The 20,639-nt window shown below is 40.6% G+C and overlaps 1 protein-coding gene across 4 annotated transcripts; it reads left to right on the top strand.

Moving 5' to 3' along the window:
• The first annotated feature begins 421 nt into the window (after positions 1-421).
• On the top strand, positions 422-20,159 carry nadka (NAD kinase a). Of its 4 annotated transcripts, XM_071896401.2 has the most exons (12): positions 422-561; positions 1,391-1,567; positions 5,259-5,342; positions 13,536-13,665; positions 13,981-14,089; positions 14,200-14,285; positions 14,394-14,496; positions 14,642-14,784; positions 16,087-16,186; positions 16,422-16,579; positions 17,783-17,865; positions 18,324-20,159. In XM_071896401.2, the coding sequence occupies exons 2-12, from the start codon at positions 1,416-1,418 to the stop codon at positions 18,469-18,471; spliced, it is 1,296 nt and encodes a 431-aa protein (XP_071752502.1). In that variant the 5' UTR covers positions 422-561; positions 1,391-1,415; the 3' UTR covers positions 18,472-20,159. The 4 variants fall into 4 exon arrangements, 3 of the variants coding, with proteins under 3 accessions (XP_071752502.1, XP_078144221.1, XP_071752503.1); XR_013507149.1 differs by lacking the exons at positions 422-561; positions 1,391-1,567; positions 5,259-5,342 and adding an exon at positions 9,270-9,646 and having other exon boundaries at positions 18,324-19,815; positions 19,862-20,159; XM_078288095.1 differs by lacking the exons at positions 422-561; positions 1,391-1,567 and having other exon boundaries at positions 5,262-5,342.
• Positions 20,160-20,639: the final 480 nt, after the last annotated feature.

Raw genomic sequence — 20,639 nt, 5'->3', positions numbered from 1 at the left:
AGTGTACATTTTCAAAGTAGCCTATACAAATAATAATAATAATATAAATAAATGGCAAGCAACAAGCAAGTGGACCAAAATAAAGTAATAAAATAAAGAAATAAATTATTCCTTTATCTTATATTTTATTTACTATTATATTTACATTTATATTTAATAGTAGTATTTACCTACTGTTTATTGTTGTACTTAAGAATTACGCTGTTAGAAATAAAAAGATATTAGACCGAATGTACCATCACGTTACGCGCAGCCAAAACGAAGACGGAAAGAGGTAGGAGTGAAACATCTCACTTCGCTTAAATCCTCTCTGGTTCAGTAAAGTCGTCCAAGGTGACGTTGGTGAGTACAAAGCCTCCAATTGGTCGAAACCCCTGTATGAGGAAGTGGTGGGCTGACTGTTGACAGCTCGCTAGGAGGAAAGCCATAAGCTAACCAAGTTGTGATGATTTGGAGAAAGTAAAAATGGTGTATTGTCAAATGAATTAATGGAGAGGCTCTGATCCTACGGCAATTTGCTCTCCAGATTTTTCTCGTTCATTGTAACGTTGTGGATAAAAGGTAGTGTTGGCTACATATGTGGATGCTGTAATTATTATTAAGCGTTTTGGTTAACATTGTCAACTAGTTAGCTTAACGCTAGCTTAGCTTAGCTATGTGTACATGTTGCTAAACTCGCCAGCATACCGGCTGGTCTGCCACCATTTGCCTACTAGCTTATGAATCTCGCGGGCGTTATTGTTATTTGACTGTTTGTGAATAGCTAATTAACAAAGCTAGAAAAAAATGTATTTTAGTTAGTGAGGTTAGCAGCCTCATGACACCCCGCGGTTGTTATTTAACGGTTATGTGTAGCTATAATTGAACCAGCTGGCTATCAACCCCGTCAATATGGAAGTCGGTATAAACCTTAACAAATAACCCTCTGAACCGCTCTGAACTAATAAAAACGTCTAGTGTGCCTAAGCAGCAAGTTACACCAAACTCCTTTAAAAAATCTGGAAATTGAATCTTACCCTGCTTATCGGCAAACGTACATTCTTGGAAGAACATTATTTAAGACTTCTCTGAATCATTAGGAGCTACTGGTAAATTCGGCATATAGATAAACCACTAAGCACTTTACGTCAGTAAAATGTCAGTTTTTAGAATTGGTTCACACTGCTCACTAACACCCGCCACGGTGTATTTTGGTGGAAGTAGATTGTGGGAATAGCAAACAAACGGATCCTAACCGTTGGAAAAGTATGCCGCATTGAAGAACGAACCCTAATGATTTGTAAGAGGTCTTGAAGGCATGTTCTTTGAGGTGGCATACACTAAGCTGGCTCATTTGAAACCTATTTCCATTTGACTCCAGTTTTCATGAATGATTGATCTGCTCTATCAGTTTCCTCCCAGCCTGCCTGTGTGAGATGGATAGTGGAGAGGAGGTGGGACTGGAGGCTGTACCTTACTGCTGCTCCACCTGTGACGGAGGGGAGGTTCCTGGGCGCAGCCTGGCCCTCCGCACCAGGAAGACCCGCAGCCTGAGCACCTCCTCCGCAGGCAGCTCCTGTGAATACAGGTCAGTGCGGAATACCGGTTCATATGTGAGGTGACGAGAAAGCCCTCCTGTAATCATGTATGGAGCAAAAGGACAAAGGAATCATATTTTTAGAATTCCGCTTGCTAGTACTGCCACCCTTTTCCATATGTAACCGTTCTATTTGTATGGAGAGAACGTTACATCAAACTCCAATAACAAATCTGGCACGATATGATTCGATACGTGATATGGGGTTCATGATTCGATATAACCACAATATGATGTAATGAATAAAAGTTCAGTGACAACAAAGTCTGATTGTGCAGAATTCTATTTGGATGGAGAGCTTGTGAAATTGTGATGGTCAAGCGTCTCATTTGTGTTTACTACAGCAGAATAAAATGGAGCTGATAGGCCCACAATACCTATTGTCACATTTTTGTATTGCAATATATTGAATTTCAAAATATTGTCCCATCCTTAGTGTATTTTGGTGGAAAAATACACTAAATAAGTGCTGCTTGGTGTGTTGGATGTACGCCAAATTGAAGAGTGTAGAGTAAAACATCTGAAGTCATGTTCTGCAGAGGGGTGCGTTTGCTGACATGCAAGGTCACATTAAATTAACAGATTTTTGAATGGAGTTTGGCTGAGATTAACTAAGTTGTGGAACAGAAAAGTTAGGCCCGACACTCGCTCAGTAGACAAATATATTGACATATATTGAATATATTGCATTAAAAACATGATGTTTTGGCCATGATGGCCTTCTTCAGATCAATACATACCTGCATGACACAAGCGTTTATAGCATCAGGTTAACACAGGTGACAGATAATAAGTTGAGTTAAGTAGAGTTCACCTCCTGTGAACCCATCTTTAAATAATACAAACATGTTTTGACTTGTTCTGTTTGTGTTCCCATATCGTCTTTATTGTGATCTTATATAAGTGTCATGTCACTTTTACATAATGTGTCGCCTAAAGGGTGCCAGCATTTTGAAAGAACATTACTGGGTGTGCCTGCTCCATGCTTACTCTGATTGAACAGACAGGATTACCACAAAACAGTTACCCATCTGACTTACTGAGCTCTTCTTTGGCGCTTCACCGCATCACAGTTGTTGCCTCAAGTCGTGTGGGAAGTGTGTTTGAAACTTGCGACATGATCCGCGTTGCCCCATCTCAGCCCTTTGAGAAATTTGCCTGTACAGTCCCTCGAGCCGTCAGAGAGGTGTTTTCAAGGAAACGACATGTTAAACGTAAAGTGTTTATCCACTGTGGATGTTGCAAGGGCTGTGTGTGTGTGTTTTAGCAATGATGAGGTCTGATGAGGTCTCTTACGAGAAGTGAAAAGGCCTAGGGTTATCTCCATACATGCAAACAGCAGTCAAGGCTAGCAGCTGAATAAGAGGAAAGAAGGAAACTGTCTCATTTATGGGCAATGAGGAAACTAATAGTCATAATCAAAGACCAAGCTTGTCCAAGATGTTGAAATAGGCTCCCACACTCCTCTCCTCTCTCAAGTTCAGTGAAAATGGCAAATGTTGTGGTTAGCTTCACTGAAAGATGGTATTTAAAAAAAAGAGGAAACATAGTCACACCCACCTTTCTCATTTTTGTGACATTTATTTGAGAGCGAAGGTTTGTGCTGAAAAGTAGGTCAACAAATGAATGTAAAGACTGGATGGTGAAATTCATTTCTTTATGTTAACAAGTTAGTGCTGGAATTGGAACATATTTCAGTAACAATTAGAGCTAGGTTTTCATTTTCAAAAGAGACTGAAATGATGAAACAGTATCCTCCAGCATGATCTCATCAGGATAGCAGTTAATAAAGACTTGTCATCTTGGCATTCCAGTTAATATGACTCATCTGTGTAGCTGCATTTGTAATTATGATTTAGTTCAAACTTACAGTCCTTTTTCATCTGTTTCCGTCATTTTGTCCACCCCCTGTATTGCGGTTAGGGTTTTGACAGTTTTCACCAAAATGTAGTTCTGAATTAAAAATAAACTGACCTTACCTTTTGAAATATACAGGGTGTAAACAAACAAAATAATAGAAACAGCTAACTACATACAAATATCAAGTATGTAATAAGGAGTAGGGCCACCTGTTGCCTTCAGATCAGCTTCAGTCCTTGTCCTGCTGTCCTCCTGCATCCTGAACTGTGTGTAGTGGATACTGGACCGTTCTTCAAGAAGGAAAGCCTCCAGTTCTTTGAGGGATGAAGGAGCTGGAAAACCGCTTCTAAAAGTTTAGATCTGCTGATTGGGGCCATGGAAGGAAACCATGTGAACTCGGGAATTTGTTTAGCAGTGTGTGTGGGGGCATTATCATCTTGGAATATGGGAACATCATGAGGGAACTGTGTTTGCACCCTAGGGTGCTGCTGGTCCTGTAAAATGGTCTCATATTCCATGACTGTTCTACTACCATGCAGCGTATTCATCACACCTAATGACACCCAGTAGATGGCTGCTATACCAGCACAGATCCACCGCCATGTTTACCAGCTGCATACAGACACTGTGGGTTGAAGGCTTCCTTTGTCTTTCTCCAAACATGAATCCATCTGGATGGAGGAAAAAGGTAGTATAGGTATACTACTAGTAGTGGTTCTGAAACAACGGGTATTGACGCACCTCTTATTTCAGTCTTTTAGAGTTGCAACACCAGTAAAAAGCAGATGGTGAATTCATAGAACCAGACTGGTAATAGGATTTACTGGGTTGAGACATGTGACGCAGCCCCAAGACCTACTGCAAAGACTGGTAGCCATTTTGTCTGGCTCCATCACAGCTCATCTGACAGTGACCTTTCACCCCAATACACTCGCTTTGTTTTAATGAAGTTTAGTACAGATAATGAGTTCTCGGATTTCTCAAGAACTCAGCAACTCAAGACTAGATAAAGAAATCTGTTGTGTTAATGTTAATGGTTATTAAATTTTGTTTGGTCTTTATGACATCATTTGCAGATATGGTATTTGTACAGCGGGTAGCATGATAGAAGTGTTTGGTTTTATCAAATTAGGGTAGGTCCAAACAGTGTCGCTTTGATAATGTTTGGCTACAATTTACCAACAGTTGTGAAAGGTTGTGAGTTAGTATGTGTACTGTACCCATTGTGTAGTGGCATGATGATTTGCAGATTGATAAAGGCTGTTATATTTTGCACATTCTTCTCACGTGTATCAGATTTGACAGGCTATAGAAGTGGTTTGTGATAGCTAGTTGATCACAAAAAAGGTTTAAAGTGATGTTGAACTTGACCAATAATTGTAAATAGGCAAAAAAGGTGGGAGACAGGACTTTGACAAAGCAGATTCTGCAAATATATAAAAAATGAATCTCTCACTTTTTTTGTAATGACATTTTTAAATTGTTGTTTACATTCTAGCAAGCCAATGCCATTGCTAGAAAGATTTGTGTCTCAGAAATAAACACAATTCTGCACAGTCAGAGTTTGATGTTATTGAACTTTTATTTATTACATTGTATCGTGGTTGTATTGAATCCTGAACCCCATATCGTGTATCGAATCATATCATGAGATAAACCTATCGTCCCATCCCTATTTCTGATTCAACTCTGGGTAAAAAAGAAAAATTGCTTTGCACTTTTAAAAGCCATTCTGTTTTTCTTCAACAGATTGCTATAGAAGGTCTTAATTTGCATACTTGCCTGGCAGCTGACCTTTCTCTTTGTCTATCCTTTCTTTCAGGAGGACTCAGTCACTTCATGGACCAAGCCCTGTGACCACATTTGGCCCCAAGGCATGTATGCTGCAGAATCCACACGCAGTAATGTAAGTCAGACAAGCCGAGTAATTATTGCCTTGTACCCTGACATTGGTAATTGCATCATGAGGAGTGTTTGTGTCACTTTTTGTGCCATAGTCATGAATTGGTGTACAAAATGCATAGTCGTCATTATTTTCATTTTTACTTATTTACCAGCCATTACAGTTGGTTGTTAGTTCAGTAGTTCTTGTCTGTCCTACTGAGACCATGGTCAGCATGAGTGGCAGTTGGTAAATGGTACAGTAGGACTTTGAAATCCAAGTTTACAGGGAGCATGCTGTCTCTCAGCAGCAGACACAACCAGGGTTAGACTGGTGGATATGATGCAGTTTGATTGATTACATATTCACTGTAGAATTGATCAATACTACACTGGTTATCTATAGGAAGCCCTTAACCTGAATTCATTCCAATGAGACATATGAATCAGATTCCACACAACTCTTCTTCTTGTTTTTCTTCTTATTGTTATTCCGGGTTTTAGTGTCTAAATACTGTTTCAGAAGATTTTCAACCCTGCTGAATATAAAGTTCTGTCCCAGCTCAGTCGGGCCTACTTGTTGGAGTTGTCACAAAAATGGTCAGAATTAACGATAATGAATATCGGCACAAAATAGCTTAAGTCCAAAAAAGGACATTATCAGACTACAGAAACCCACATCAGTCCAAACCTTAATCACCACATTGTGTCATAGGTTAGACCCACGTCACGGCTGTCCTGTCCTATGGTTATATCAGACCAGGCACAAATTACATAGCTGTTACATAGACCTACGCAATGAATCATCAAACAGAGTTATGAAAGACTCTTTCACTTTACTGCCCTTCTCCCTGTCCTGACCCAAGCCTGGCCAGACTATTGGCCTCTTGACTCCCACAGTCACATAACTGGCTACCAGCGCTGTTTGTTTTATGTGGCAGTAGTAGAAGGATTAGGACTTAGGACTCAAGTCCAAAGCTGCTACACAGGTTAAAAGTAGCAGAACCAGGCTATCTTTATACCAAAATATAGGCTAGGCTGTAGCCATTAGGTAGAGCTAATTCCAAAGCGATGATATAGCAACAGCTTGACAATACTGTTAGTTGACTGTAATTCACACACAGCCCTTGTGCTTTTAATGCACAAAGCAATAGAAAGGGTAATTTGACACAAAAGGTCAAAGTCAGAAATTGAACACGCCTCACTAAATGTGACCTGGTCATTGTTTAGATTGTCTAAACTGGAAACCGGCTCCGTTGGTGAACACACTGCCCTGTCTGTGGACGGGTGTGGCGGCGATACCGTTCAAGGTAGATGATTGTTTTGGTGTGTCGTCTGTAGGCTAGAGCCATAGAGAGAAGCCCCGCCCACCACGCAGGCCTCCGTGCCCTAAACACTTCAGAGAAGCCATGCGGCGACGACGAGGCACGTAGTCGTTTCAGAGCAGGTTTTGTCAGTCCTCTACCTTCCACATATCTGCTGCACAAACAAGAGTGCTGCCAAGAGCAATTTCAACAGCTGGGAGTTGCGAGACAGCACATTTAGCAATATGTTGCGGTATAGCACTTGATTAGGAACATAAGCACTATACTGGCAACAGGTCATACCCTGGTATCAATTTTCTTGATAAAGGTTTGAAAGTATTTGAATTGAAGGCAGTACAATGTATTAAAATGTCTTAAATGCAGCTATTAGAGTATTCTAGTTGTATTTTTTCACCATGCAATGACAGGTTTCTTTGCACTGCATGTCCACTTAGTCCAGACCAGGGTTAGTAGTACAATATGACTCATCTCCGTGGTCCTTTTTGTTATTCTGTCCATTTATAGTTCCCTAACTTCCATTAGTTATGTTCAGTCAGAAGTAGTCCGTTAAGTTAAATTAACCCTAAATTCTATTCCAGGTAGGATTAAAAAGTCTTAAATGTGGCTTTATAAAACCTGCAGATATCCTGTTACCTGTGCATTTGTCAATTAAACAAACTAATAATTAAAATGTTACATCAGAGAAACTCCCTGCTCTGGTTTCCACTTTGATGCACTCTTTGAATTATAAATACAAATCCTTTCTAATCAAAAGCTTAGAGGTTTTCCCTGTGGTTTGGTCGCTGAATAATCCAATGTAGTTCGGCTGTGTGACGTTGTAACATGCAGTTGTGATGAGATAAAATTAACTGACAACAGCTAAAATAAGACTAACAAAAGAAAATGAGTCAGACTGGAAGTACCAGTGACCACCGATCTATGATGCTAAAAGTTTGGTTCCGTTTCAAGCTTTCCTGATTGTATAGATATATGCACTGTAACACACTGCAATTCCTCTTTTGTGGGTATTTTTAAGTTATCAGAGTGGGTCAGTCAGTGCGGCAGTTTATCTAGTAGACAACAGAACTTTCATTACGGTTCAGTTGCCTTCAGCCTTCTGTCAATGTGATGAGAAATAAATTCTCTGCAGTGTCCCTATCAATTGTGGTAGAGGTAAGAAGCATGTCGATCAGCACTTTATTATTATTCAATTAATCATGAATAAATGATTCAATGAATAATGAATAAATGATTAAATAAAATTAATAATAGTTCAGTTATTACACCACAAGTTCCCCCTATACAGTAGATGATCTGATTAGATTTTGGAGTACAAAATTTGCAAATTAATGAGGGAAAACATTTTTTTTTTTTAAACTACTATAGAGTTATGATCTGATTAGATTTTGGAGCACTTTGCTGCAAAATTTGCAAATTAATGAGGGAAATCAGATTTTTTGGAAACTATACGAACTTCATATTAATACTGCCCATGTGTTATGTGAAGACAAGTGTGTTGACATTTGCTAATTAATGCATTAATCTGCTTAATTAATGACCTCATTAGCATAACTGTTTATATGAAATATATCCTGGTGATTATGGCAAGACATTAGGCAAGCGCCTCGTTTTTTATTCATTAGTGTTAGTAATGTCAGTATAAAATGTTTCAACTTTCATTTCAGAGATTAATTTGTGTGACTGTGATAATGTAAACTTGAAATTGCAATTCAGAATTTTTCTTTTGTACTGTATGGTGTTTTCATGACATTACTGTGTAGAATATGTAAAATAGTATGATATATAACCCCCTTATTGACCTAATTAAACTGGGTTTCCCCTTCCTGCAGGCCAAAAGGCCGCTGTTGCTGTAAATGGGCCATAAAAACTCACAAGGGATGGGCCACTTTCGCAGTATGACAGGAAAATATATAGTAGTATATAGTATTATTATATAGTATACCTAGTATTCCTTCATTCATTCATAAAAGGTGAATTTTTGTTCCTAGTGTAGTACTCCTATTAGTTTTTTTTTGTTTTTTTTTAATGGGATTTACGTTACAAAAAAAGTTGACAAAAACTAAACCTAAAATAAAGTAAAAGTTAAAATAAAATATATTCGGTGAATAATTAAGTTATCAGTAATTATTTTTTCTTGCAGATTTTACTTTCCTTTCTTATTTTAATTAAAGCAATTCATTTTAACTACTTCATAATTATAATTTTCTAATTTGAATAAAATAAAGTAAATTAAGTTATTTGCTATTATAATTAATTCTCACTTAGATGTGTGTTTTTACCATCATTGTATGGAACGGAACAGCATTCCCTCCTGGAGACAGCAGCCACTGTGTATTACAACATGTAAAACCAGTGGACTAATATGATGTAAACCCTTAAATAAATAAAAGGCATTGTGTTACAGTAATTAGATCAGTGAGTATTTCCTGCCTATACAGTGAGGCTGACTAGTTTTGGGAACAGCCACTTCAACTTCTCTGTTCTGTCTGATTGGGACACGCCTGTCCAATAGGAGAGCCTCCCCCCCTGAAATGGGCGGGTCCCTAGGGCCAGGCGGGCGGGGCCAAGGCAGAGCCGTCCTTAAGATGAGTGAGAGCTTTGATTCCACGGCACAGTGCACACAGGGAGATTTAGCGCTAAGACCTCACCGGGACAAATATAGACGCAAGTGAATTCAGCTGGATCCCAACCGCAGCGCATGGAGAGCCTCTCAGCCACACTCTGCCTCACAGACAGTAGGTGGCCGACCCGGAGCTGACCACAGGGAGTTTACTGCTGCGCTCTCTAGAATGTGTAGCATTCGAGGAAGTTGTTAAAGGCAGAATGACCTGTTTTATCAGTGCAGGGTGTAGGTAGGCTACCGGGACCGAGCCCCGGCTCTCCAGCTGTCGACCTCCTCCCCCAAAAAGCAGCATCCTCGTCACATGCAGAGAGCCATGAAATTCAACCAGTGCGTGCTGCAGGACACCCCCAGGAACCACAACGACAACAAAGTGTGGAAATGGTGAGACGTCTCCCACATCTTCTCCCCGCGTCTGTCTCTCAGCAGAGGGAGCGATGCCAGTCGTGTTTGATGGGTGAAGTATTAACTGGCAGCAGCAGGCGGTTACGCGGGACGTTGCCAACCAGATGTCCTGAGAGCTTCACAGCAATGAGCTAATAGCAATAATCACGGCTTGTAGTAAACTGATGTCACGCCGGTGCTATGCTGTAAAACTGTAGATAGAAAGAAGGGAAGTTATGTTTTCTCCCTTTGTGTGTTTTTGGATGAAAAAAGGGAAGAGGATGTACATTAAGGTTTTATTTGTGTGTTTTGAGTATGCAGGCTAGGGTTAGAGTGATATGGGTTTTTGAAGGCCGATATCTGTAGTTTGGATTGAGATGGCCCAGAATTTTTTTGTTGTCAGGGTGGAAAAGCCTCTGAAACATAATTTAGACCATCAAGGGACACTAAAACTCTCATTGAAACCCAGGGTAATAACTAAACATTCATGCATACTTGTGTAGAATCTGATCAAAATGTCTCATTGTAATCGATGAAGGTTAAAGGCTTCTCATAGTGTAGTTTTGATCAAGTCTACATTAAATAGGTAATCGATCAAACTGCATCATATCCATCATATCAGAGGTGGACGACACTGACTGGACCACATCCCATTTCTAGTAAAGGCCCAATATCGGCCCCATATATCAGCAAACAGATATATAGTTGTACCATGTTGAGTGGTACCCGTGCCATAACATGACCCATTCGTTTCGGACAATGTTTGCTGCCTTTTGTATTGGCATCAGAGCCCTGCTGGTCACCTGTTCACCCAGGCTGGGTTGTGATGAATGGGGAAGGGTCAGGGTGTGGATGAAAACAGCGCTTTGAGGTGGCGAGAGTCGGTGAATAGATCGGGGCTCGTCTCCCATTCTCATGCTAATGAAGCGGAGAGCCGTAGTTGTGCTTTTTATCCTGCGTTTTAGAAATCCCTCATTTGTTTCAGCTTGACGTTGTTTAGCATATGTGTACTTGTCAGGGTTGCGGTTCAGTCAGTTTCGGTTTGGAAGTTGAAAATCTTTTATATCCAGACTAAAAGGGAATCATTGAATGGTATTTACAATGTACTTTTGAACTGATTTAAGAGAAGGTGAATTGGCTCCAACCAAAGTTAATACTTAGTTAAGAAGTAGTGTATGTTGAGCCAGTTGGCGTCTTTGACAGATATGCTATGTAATGGCACCACAGCATTATTATATGTTATTGCCCTGTTGAGATTAGAGAGGTGTGTGTTTGTGTGTGAGAGCCTGTCTGCTTTTACTAAATCAGCGGTGTCCAATCATGTGCCTCGGAGGTCCGAGAGTCTGCAGGTTCTGATTCCAACCAAACCCTGCAGCAGCTGATTTCACTGATTAACACACCTTCAGCCAGACAGGAGGAACTAGTTGTTGAAAACAGCTGCTGTAGTGTTTGGTTGGGATGAAAACCTGCAGCCTCTAGTGCTGCATTCACGTCATATTAGAAGAAGCGAAAGAACAGGATGACATCTTGTTGCTACAACTTGGTAGCGTGGGAGAGCCTACAAAAGAAATTCCACATATCCTACTTGTAATTACCACTAGGAATCTCACGTGAATCCTTTTTTGCCAGTTGGCAGCTTGTATTTACATAAGTCTGACATGACGTGAACACGGCATTGTCCCTCCGCCATCCCTGAAGTAAATGAATGCAATCCAGTCACATGAGTTGTTGTGGTGTGTCTGCGGTGTAACACCATTAACTGAATATATATATATATATATATATATACTATATAAACTGTCTTGGCAGCATAGAGGTCATGGACTTTGTTCACACCACCGTATTGACACAGTGATTACTGAACATCAAGTACTGTTTCCTGATTTATTTAGATTGAGTCAAATTTTTAGTGTCATTGAGATGCGTGAGTGCATATTGGGAATCCCGCCTGTTCCACTCTCTCGGCCCACCTAAGCACTTTCTATAATTACATTACTACATTAATTACATAAGGAAAATGTGAGATATACAATTTATTTGTTGGTCATTCGCTTTGGAATGAATTCCAATCCTTTGGTTTTCCTTTGAATGTAGGCGGTCTTAAATGTTTTCCAATATCCTGATGTTTTTTCCTAGCGTCTGATGTAGATTCTCAAAGAGACTTCAACCCCCCATAACAACATCAAACCCAGCCCAACGCTGATGTTAGCACCCAAACCAGTTCTAAAGCCGACTTCATTATGGAAATCTACTAATGTCCTTACCTGGCCCTATATCCGATAGGATGATTCCGATTCCATATGTTGACCTTAATACACCCCAAACTTAGCCACTTGCATAAAGGACTAGGCACGCTTTTCTCAGAAGAATGAGTAAGGGGTCTTAGCAGAGGGGATGATGGGATGTAGAGATATACAGTATATATGAGAAGTACATTATGTCTTGTACTAAGGTTCACAGCAAAGTAGACTGTAATAATCTTGCAGCTACAACATCATATTGGTGAGGGCAAGTTTCTCTGATCGCTTATTTCTTAACCTTTTAAACTAAAACTAATCATGGATATGAGCTGTTGCTGATATTAAGCCAATACCAAAATTTAGGCAAATATTGGCTGATAATGTCCTGATAATGCTTTGGGCCCTAATGCAAACTCATGTTATTTGTATTTCATTTCCGACAGTGTAGTTTGAAGTTGCTCCCCTCAAAGCCGCAGTCATATCTAAAGAATAAATTGGTCCCTGCAAAAGAGCTACGCTGACTTAAGTGACTTCATATTATGTATGTTGGGGCTGTTTGTAGCTAACTGAAGTCAACAGACGCTGCTGCACTTCCAGTTTCAGGTTCTACCACTTTGAAATCCATATGATTTGGATTCATTTATGTCTGCAGGCAGTTCTGATTTTCATCCTCCCAACCTGTGGCACCTTGTCTGCCGTCCTGGAATGCAGCCGCTTGGTTTTAAGAGCTAGCTTTCAGAGAGATCTCTGTCCATGTTATCAAGCGCTCTGTAGGCTAAAGGTCACGTTGACTAACAGAGAGGTTAGGGAGCCAACAAGACAGAAAGACATGTTGTCTGTGTGCCATTTAGGAAAATGATTTTCAGGGTCACGTTTGTCAGTTTCTCTTTTTCCTTTTCAGTATATCTCACAGCCACTGTAAAGGGTTGAGTTTAAGGTAAAGGCACCAGTGACCACACATGCTGGTCAGCAGTATGTGCTAACAGAGCTAGACTTTAAGCCAGAGTCTCTAATTGGATAGGTGCTAAGCAGCCCTACTCATGAGAGTAGCATGCTTCAGTTAGCTAACTGCCAGGATCTGAGGTTCAAGGCTCGGGTCCTAGCCAAGAAATCTTAAAGGAAAACCATCACACACTTTTGTTCCAAACCACAGAGTGCTAGAGAAAACAGTCTAGTGGATGTTGATGTTCACAGTAAGAAATAATATTCCAATAATAACATTATCTCTTGGGGGCAAAACATTGAGGGATCAACTCAATGGCTAGGGCTGCCTGTTATGACTTGTGATACGAATTACAATACAGGGGAGGGGCTAATGCATTGGATTTGCCCAGTTTGAATGCATACATTATTTTCTCCAGCATGCAACTTGGCAACTTTGTGGGCAAGGAATTCAGGATTACAGGAAAAACATATCTTAAAACGCTTCAACACAAAAGAACTCCTGAATGCATTGTACAACACAAATTGATGATATTCATCAGTGTAAGAGTATCTGAGGGTGGACTTTTCCCTTTAAATGTGCAGTATCCAGTATTGTGATTTTGCAATCTTTTTTTATTTTATTGTGCAGTCCTAATCAAGGGACTTTATCAGTTTGTTTTGCCCTGTTCTTAAGGTGAATTTTCTGTTTGTGTCTTGCTGCTCAGGCACATTCAGGACCCAGCCAGCCAGAGACTGACATGGAACAAGCCTCCCAAAAGTGTCCTTGTCATCAAGAAGGTCCGAGATGCCACTCTGCTCCAGCCTTTCAAGGAGCTCTGCATATTCCTCACAGAGGTATGACCATGTACTCCATGTTGACCACAGACTGATATTGGTTTGTTGATAAATGGGGTCGATACTTGCACAAAATATCTGGCATCATCAGCTTCAGTTCAGAAATAATGGTATCAGCCTTCAAAAACCCATATCAGTCAAACCCTGTTTCAAGTTCTTAGTGATAAGAACATGGATGCTAAACATTCTGCTTATTCTTTGGACCTTTGAGTATCTCCAATGAGTTTAAAAATATTAGCTACAATTGTTTTGGTGAAGCATTTAGGGTGTGCCTTGTGACTTTTGCTTACCTTGTGTCTTTGCGTGTCGTTCCAGGTGAAAAACATGATTGTTTACGTGGAACGGAAAGTTCTAGAGGACCCAGCCATCGCGGGCGATGAGAATTTTGGGACCACCATTAAGAAATTCTGCACGTTCAGAGAAGGTATGAACACCAGCCAGTCGACTTCATTGCGATCACATGAACATTGTATATGAAATGCTTTTGAAGCAATTAGGATCTTGGATAAGGAATATCGCCTTGATTTTCCCCAGATCTCGATGACATCTCCAATCGTGTCGACTTCATCATCTGTCTCGGCGGGGATGGGACATTATTGTACGCATCGTCACTCTTCCAGGTATTCCAGCGGTGTTCGCACTTCACTTTAAAACTTTGCCTGTGTGGGTTCATAAGTTCGCAGGTACGACATACCAGTCTTCTGATTGGTGCATTTGTGTATTTGCAGGAGAGCGTTCCACCAGTTATGGCCTTCCACCTGGGCTCCCTGGGCTTCCTCACACCGTTCAAGTTCGACACCTACCAGTCTCAGGTCACCCAAATCATCGAGGGTACGTTCCCCGGCTCATTCCTCAGCCTTGGACTTTCCAACAACAGAAGCAGTGCGCTCTTATCTATAGGCGGGATTGTTTGTACACCACGGATTGTGCTCCAGTTAGCATTTCAGCATGTCTTTGCATGCGTTTCTGTGTCTAGGTAATGCTGCCATCATCCTACGCAGTCGCCTGAGAGTGCGGGTGCTGAAGGAGAACCGGGAGAAGAAGGCCAGGATGGACGAAAAGGGCATTATCATGACCAACGGTGACAGTGAAGGCAGCCGCAAAGCCATGCAGTACCAGGTAATTTCTGCACCTTTTTTTTAGTCTTGGCGTTTTGTCTTTGAGACCAGCAAGCGTTGGTATTTCCACTGTCATTGCGAAGACTTAAACAATGGGACCTGATGCCTCTCTTTGGTCATCTTCCTTGTTAAATGACAAGAACATAGACGCCAAAATCATCCATGTGTCTCCGATAACTGCTGGCTCTGGTGCTCCATGCTAACACTTTAGCATGCGCTATGTTGGAAAATAACATGTTGTATGCTAACAATGGAGGAAAGCAGTAAGAAACAAAAGAATGCGGCGCAGACAAGACCCATTCAGAAACACGGTGAATATGGCCATTGCTTTGTTTTATATGGTGCATGCCCTGCATTCCCCATGTAGTTCCTCAGTGCCTGTTGTGGCTTTATGGATGCTGGTTACTTCAGCTCAGGTCATTGAAAATAGTAAACTCATTGTGATTAATGATCGAAACACAATATTTCACCGTTGTTTGAGCCATAATTATGCAGCCAAAGCCAAAGTCAAAGCCCAAACCATGTTCTGACTTTTCACCAGTAAGCTGCAACTACAACAACACAGGTCACCAAAACTGTGTTCTCATAATGACTTGTCTGTCTTCACCCTGTTGTCTGTGGGTTTTGAACCCGCAATTAAAGAAGCAGTTGAGCAAACTCTGTCATCAGGTCGACACACAGGATTGTGGCATGCAGAGTGCGGGTGTGTGACTAATATGCAGTAGGTTAGTTATTTTACTAATAAGCAGAGCAGGTGTGTGTATTGGTCCACCTGTTAAACCTGGCCTTCGGCTTTGCTATTCCTGGTTTGTCAAACAAGTAAACCTTGTTTTGAAGGCTGAACTTGTTAATGTGAACACAGTGTTCCAGTTTTGCACTTCCTCTGTGTATATACTCACATATTTTTCTTTGTATTCTAGTAATTCATTATATATTGCACACATATTGATATTTTTTATACTTTTTCACTTATTAATAATAGTAATATATTTAGTAATATATTTTTTGCATTCACTTTTTCAGTTTCACTTTCTCAGTATGATGTTCTGCTGTTTTGCTGTTCTGCTGTTTTGTTTGTTTTTCATTCCTTTCATTCACACATTTCTACTTAATATGTTCTAGTGTTGAAATTTGCTTTCTTCTTCCTTCTTCTTCTTCTTCTTCTTCTGGTATACCTCATTATTCCCATTTGCTGCTGCAACATCCCAGTTTCCCCACAGGGATCAATAAAGTTTCATCTTAAAAATTGGAGCCTCTCGCAAAATTGGAAATGGCAATAATCAGTCTATGAATCTATATCCAGGTGCTGAACGAGGTGGTGGTGGACAGGGGGCCGTCCTCCTACCTCTCCAACGTCGACCTCTTCCTGGACGGACACCTCATCACCACAGTGCAGGGAGACGGTGAGTGGGCAGCCGCTTTGTCTTTCTGTTCAACCTTGAATCTGAATGTTTAAATATTTACTGTCATGAACCGTCTGAATTGACACCCACTTCCAGAGAGCACCTGTCCGTACTTACTGCTGAGGTGATACTTAAAGTGAATAGTGATATTTTAAAGTGGCTTGCATGTGGCATTGTACAGTATAGTCACTCTGTGTGTGTGTGTGTGTGTGTGTGTGTGTGTGTGTGTTCTCAGGTGTGATAGTATCGACACCTACAGGCAGTACAGCATATGCGGTGGCGGCGGGAGCTTCCATGATCCATCCCAACGTCCCGGCCATCATGATCACACCCATCTGCCCCCACTCGCTCTCCTTCAGACCCATCGTGGTGCCCGCCGGCGTGGAGCTCAAGGTATTTTACCCTGGCTGTTTGCCTATTAGCAAGGCAGGTCCCATGGTTTGGACTGACATTGGAACTCAAGGTATTTGCAAATTGTGGGACTTCAAAAACTCATTTTATCGCTTCTCCGCATGGCATGTTTACATTCTCATTGCCTATGTCGTGTGCAAGTGCTACTACTACAACTCCCTCTTAAGCTAGCACTTATGAATAAAACCATACTCTGCATTAGGTTTAGACCAATATAGGTTTTTGAGTTGAAGCTGCTGATAGCGGATATTTTGTGGCAATATGCAATATCTTTAAATTTCACCATTTTCATGCCAAAAAAATCCAAAGTATTCAGTGTTTTCCCCAAGAATTGTATTCTTGTCAGGGTGGAAAAGCATCTGAAACAGCATTTAGATCATCATGGGACACTAAAACTCACTTGAAACCCAGACTAATTCAATTCTTTTAGGTGGATTAACGCTAGAAAGGCCACCGTCTATCAACTGCTGTGTTGAATTTTAGCATTGAAATATCTCTCCTTTCAAAATGTCCCTTTATGTCTTTTCCTCCTTCCTTCATTTTCAAAATCACACAAGGAAATACTAATTAGTCACAAAACTCTGAAGCCCTTCCCACCCTCCACAATAACCCAGAATCCTCTCCACCTCATAAAGTAAAAATGCGTTAACACACCAAAACTACAGGTGAAATAAAAATAAATTAATGCATACAGGTAAGAGACTCATGTTCCCTTATCAAGCTCTAAGACTGGACTCCAGGTTTTCAAAACAGATCCTGTCGTCCTGAAACTAAATGTCCCCTGCTCATAGCTGGACATCTTTGACATAAGCTCTACCCATTCCTCAGAAATACTAGTTATTATTATTTATCTTCTTCAATTTACTTGGCTTGTTGGCCTTGCTGTAGACCCACAAAATCCGCTGGCCTTTCTGGCACCTCTGAAGTGTCAAAAAAGAAGAAACCTCCATCATATCAGAGGTGGATGACACTGACTGGCTGCTATCCAGTGTTAAATCAAAGTACAATATTGGTATTGGCCTAACGTATCAGTCCAACCCTATTCTGCCTTCTCATCTAAGAATGAGGAAATCACATCTGAATTAAGCAATGATGGAAAAACTGTGCACGTTTCCTCTCAACCCCCAAAGGCCCGTATCATCTGTGAAGCCACCACATTCCTTGCTTCTCGTTTTTGTTCCCCAGATCATGCTGTCGCGTGACGCCAGGAACACGGCGTGGGTCTCGTTCGACGGAAGAAAGAGACAAGAGATCTGCCACGGAGACAGGTTAGTCCGCTCCGCTCGGATGGAAAGACAGAAAAGGAGAGTAAAGAGAGCAAAACAAAGCGACAGACTTGATGACGGATAAGAAGTTTAACCCTCGCACCAGCTGACCTCGACACTCACAGGCTTTGTTACGTAACCCTATCAACCTGCTTAATGGACTTGAGCCAAGCACGTTCCCCCCTGCCCCATACAGGTTCTTCCTTTATGTAACTCATCCAGATATAATTACCTTCCTGGTTCTTTAAATGAACTGCCAGTCACTATGAATCATTGGAGCATAACTCAACAAACACCCAGTGTAGTCTTGTAAAGGAAGTTACCATATCTTATGTCACCACCACCTTATTGTGGTGTATGATTGTGAATACCTGGACTTTTCTTTCCTCATTCAGCCTTTAACCTTTGTCACATTGGATTTTTCCTTACTCTTTTTTTTTCTTCCCTTTTTTTCCTTCCAGTATTACCATCACTACTTCCTGCTTCCCTGTTCCCTCCATCTGCTTCCGGGACCCGGTCAACGACTGGTTTGAGAGCCTGGCCCAGTGTTTACACTGGAACGTGAGGAAAAAGCAGAACTACCTCAGCTCAGAGGAGGACGAGTTCTGAGGCCAAGGACTTCTCAGAGATCTCCGCGCCTTCAAAGTCTTAGTTTTAGCTCGATCCCATCTGTGCCGTTTTTTGCCTTTTTATGGAGAGAACGTCTGGCCAAACTCCACTCACAAATCAGGCAGGTTATGTTGACTTGCTTATTGGCAAAGGTACACACCTGGTAGAACAGACAAACGGTTCTAAAAGTTGAAATTTGATTGAAATAAGTTCTGCTTTGTGTATTGGACGTACACAGAAATAAAGAGGATATCCATAAAATTCCTAAAAGGTCTTAAGTCATGTTCTAGCACCTTTGCTGATAAGCAAGAGCACATTAAATTGCCCGATTTTTGGCATGATGTTCTCTCCATACCCATATCGGGACTAGGTTTCAGCAGTCAGTTGCAGTCGGGCCACATTGTTGGTCCAGGATCATCCCTGTGCGCTTAGCGTTTTCTTTATATCAAAATATCCAATGAAGAAGGCTGTGAAAACTAGCCTTTAGAAGTCAAAATGTTGTTTGCACAGAAAGTTTTTTCTATCATTAATTAAAAGGAAATGCAAAGTTTGGGATGGTCTTGGGCTAAAAACCGCAAGGTCAGCTCTAGATGGCATGATGTTATTGCAGTGCTCCTAGGTTGGTGTTATCAGGTCTGTTCTAGCACTTTCTAATCTTTTATTTGGAGATCATTGGCTGTCAGACACACGCCTACTACTTTTTAAACTAGAAAAGCTAGTTTTCTGAATAGAGGCTAAGGAGTTGCATATTTCTAGAATATTTTAAAATAACCTGTTAAAAAAAGCTTTCCTAAATTCTCTACCATGTTAATCAAAACGTAAATCATTATCAGGAGAGGAAGGAATAAGTGAAAGCTGTTGTCTTTTATACAATTCCCTAGTGCAGATAGTTGCATCTTCAGGAAGAGCAGAGTCACATCTACTTGGCAATAGCGGCCCAAATGTACAGACTGTGCCTTAAACACTGGTATATTGTATAGAAATCTGTTTTTTTTTATGATACATGATATTCCTGTGCAGATCTGTGATTTGTGCACATCCTCCACAACCACATCTTACTATTGTCTTTGCAGTACAGGCCAATTAATGGAGCTAAAATTATGTAGTATGTTACATATCTCTGTTCTGCAGTCACTATGTAGTAAATGCAGTGTATGACGTCAAAAATCGAAATAATTCCATTCCAGGCAGTGAGACCACAACTCAATTTTCTTAAGCATCTTTCTAAGGTCTTTATTTTGGATGTGCTCAAAGCCATAGCTGAACTCCATGTAGTTTTTCTATACATTTTTGTAAAGTCTAGGGGTTTTTGTGTCTCTGTGTTGAACGATCACAGACGTTGCCGTATCTGACTGTTAAATCAGTTTGCTATAAGTCTGTTGTTGAGCAGTCATCGCTGAATACATGCTTCATGTGGCCTACCTTATATATTTTTAATTATAATTTCTGGATGCTAATATCTACATTATGAATTGGCCAACCAAATAGTCGACAGTCTATTTAACAATGGTGTTAACTAATGTAACTCCTCAAGAAGACCAACTGAACTGTAAAAGGCAATCATTCCTTTAACTTTGAAGATGTATGTTTGTGATGATTGAATGAGATGTATTTTGTAAAAGTCTATATGTTTATTAACCAGTTTACAATGTATCATTGCTGAAAATAAATCTATTTGGTACTTTTTATATCAATAACTATTCTCCAAATATTAACAAGTATTTTTGTTGGTAAAGCTTAGCAGTTACAGTGCTTTGTGATTTTCAACCTTGAAGGTAATTTGAAAAGTGAAATACTCACACATTGAAATTTAGAGCCAAAGCTTATTCAAAATGCATTCCAAGAAGACACAATTAACAGAATATATTTTAACATTGTTGCAAGTGTTGGTCAGTATGTCTGTTGAATGAACTGCTCAGTTCAGTATGAGGCCCACTGAAGCCCATTTGCAGCTGTCCAAGAGAGCTGAACATTTAGTCTTAAGGCAATCGGGGCCTTACAAACCTGTCAAGAGACAGTTTCACATGGCTGTTACACTGAAACATACTGAATAACAAGCTCCTCTGATACTACCGTCGACAGACTTAGTGGAAGATCTTTCTGTGTCAAGTCTTCTCTTAAAGTGCTTTTCACTTTTGTTATCAACACCTGTAACTCTAACCTGTAAG

This window comes from Centroberyx gerrardi, chromosome 14 (genome assembly GCF_048128805.1).
Source record: "Centroberyx gerrardi isolate f3 chromosome 14, fCenGer3.hap1.cur.20231027, whole genome shotgun sequence".
Classification (NCBI taxonomy): Eukaryota; Metazoa; Chordata; class Actinopteri; order Beryciformes; family Berycidae; genus Centroberyx; species Centroberyx gerrardi.
This window is presented reverse-complemented; position numbering and strand designations above follow the sequence as displayed.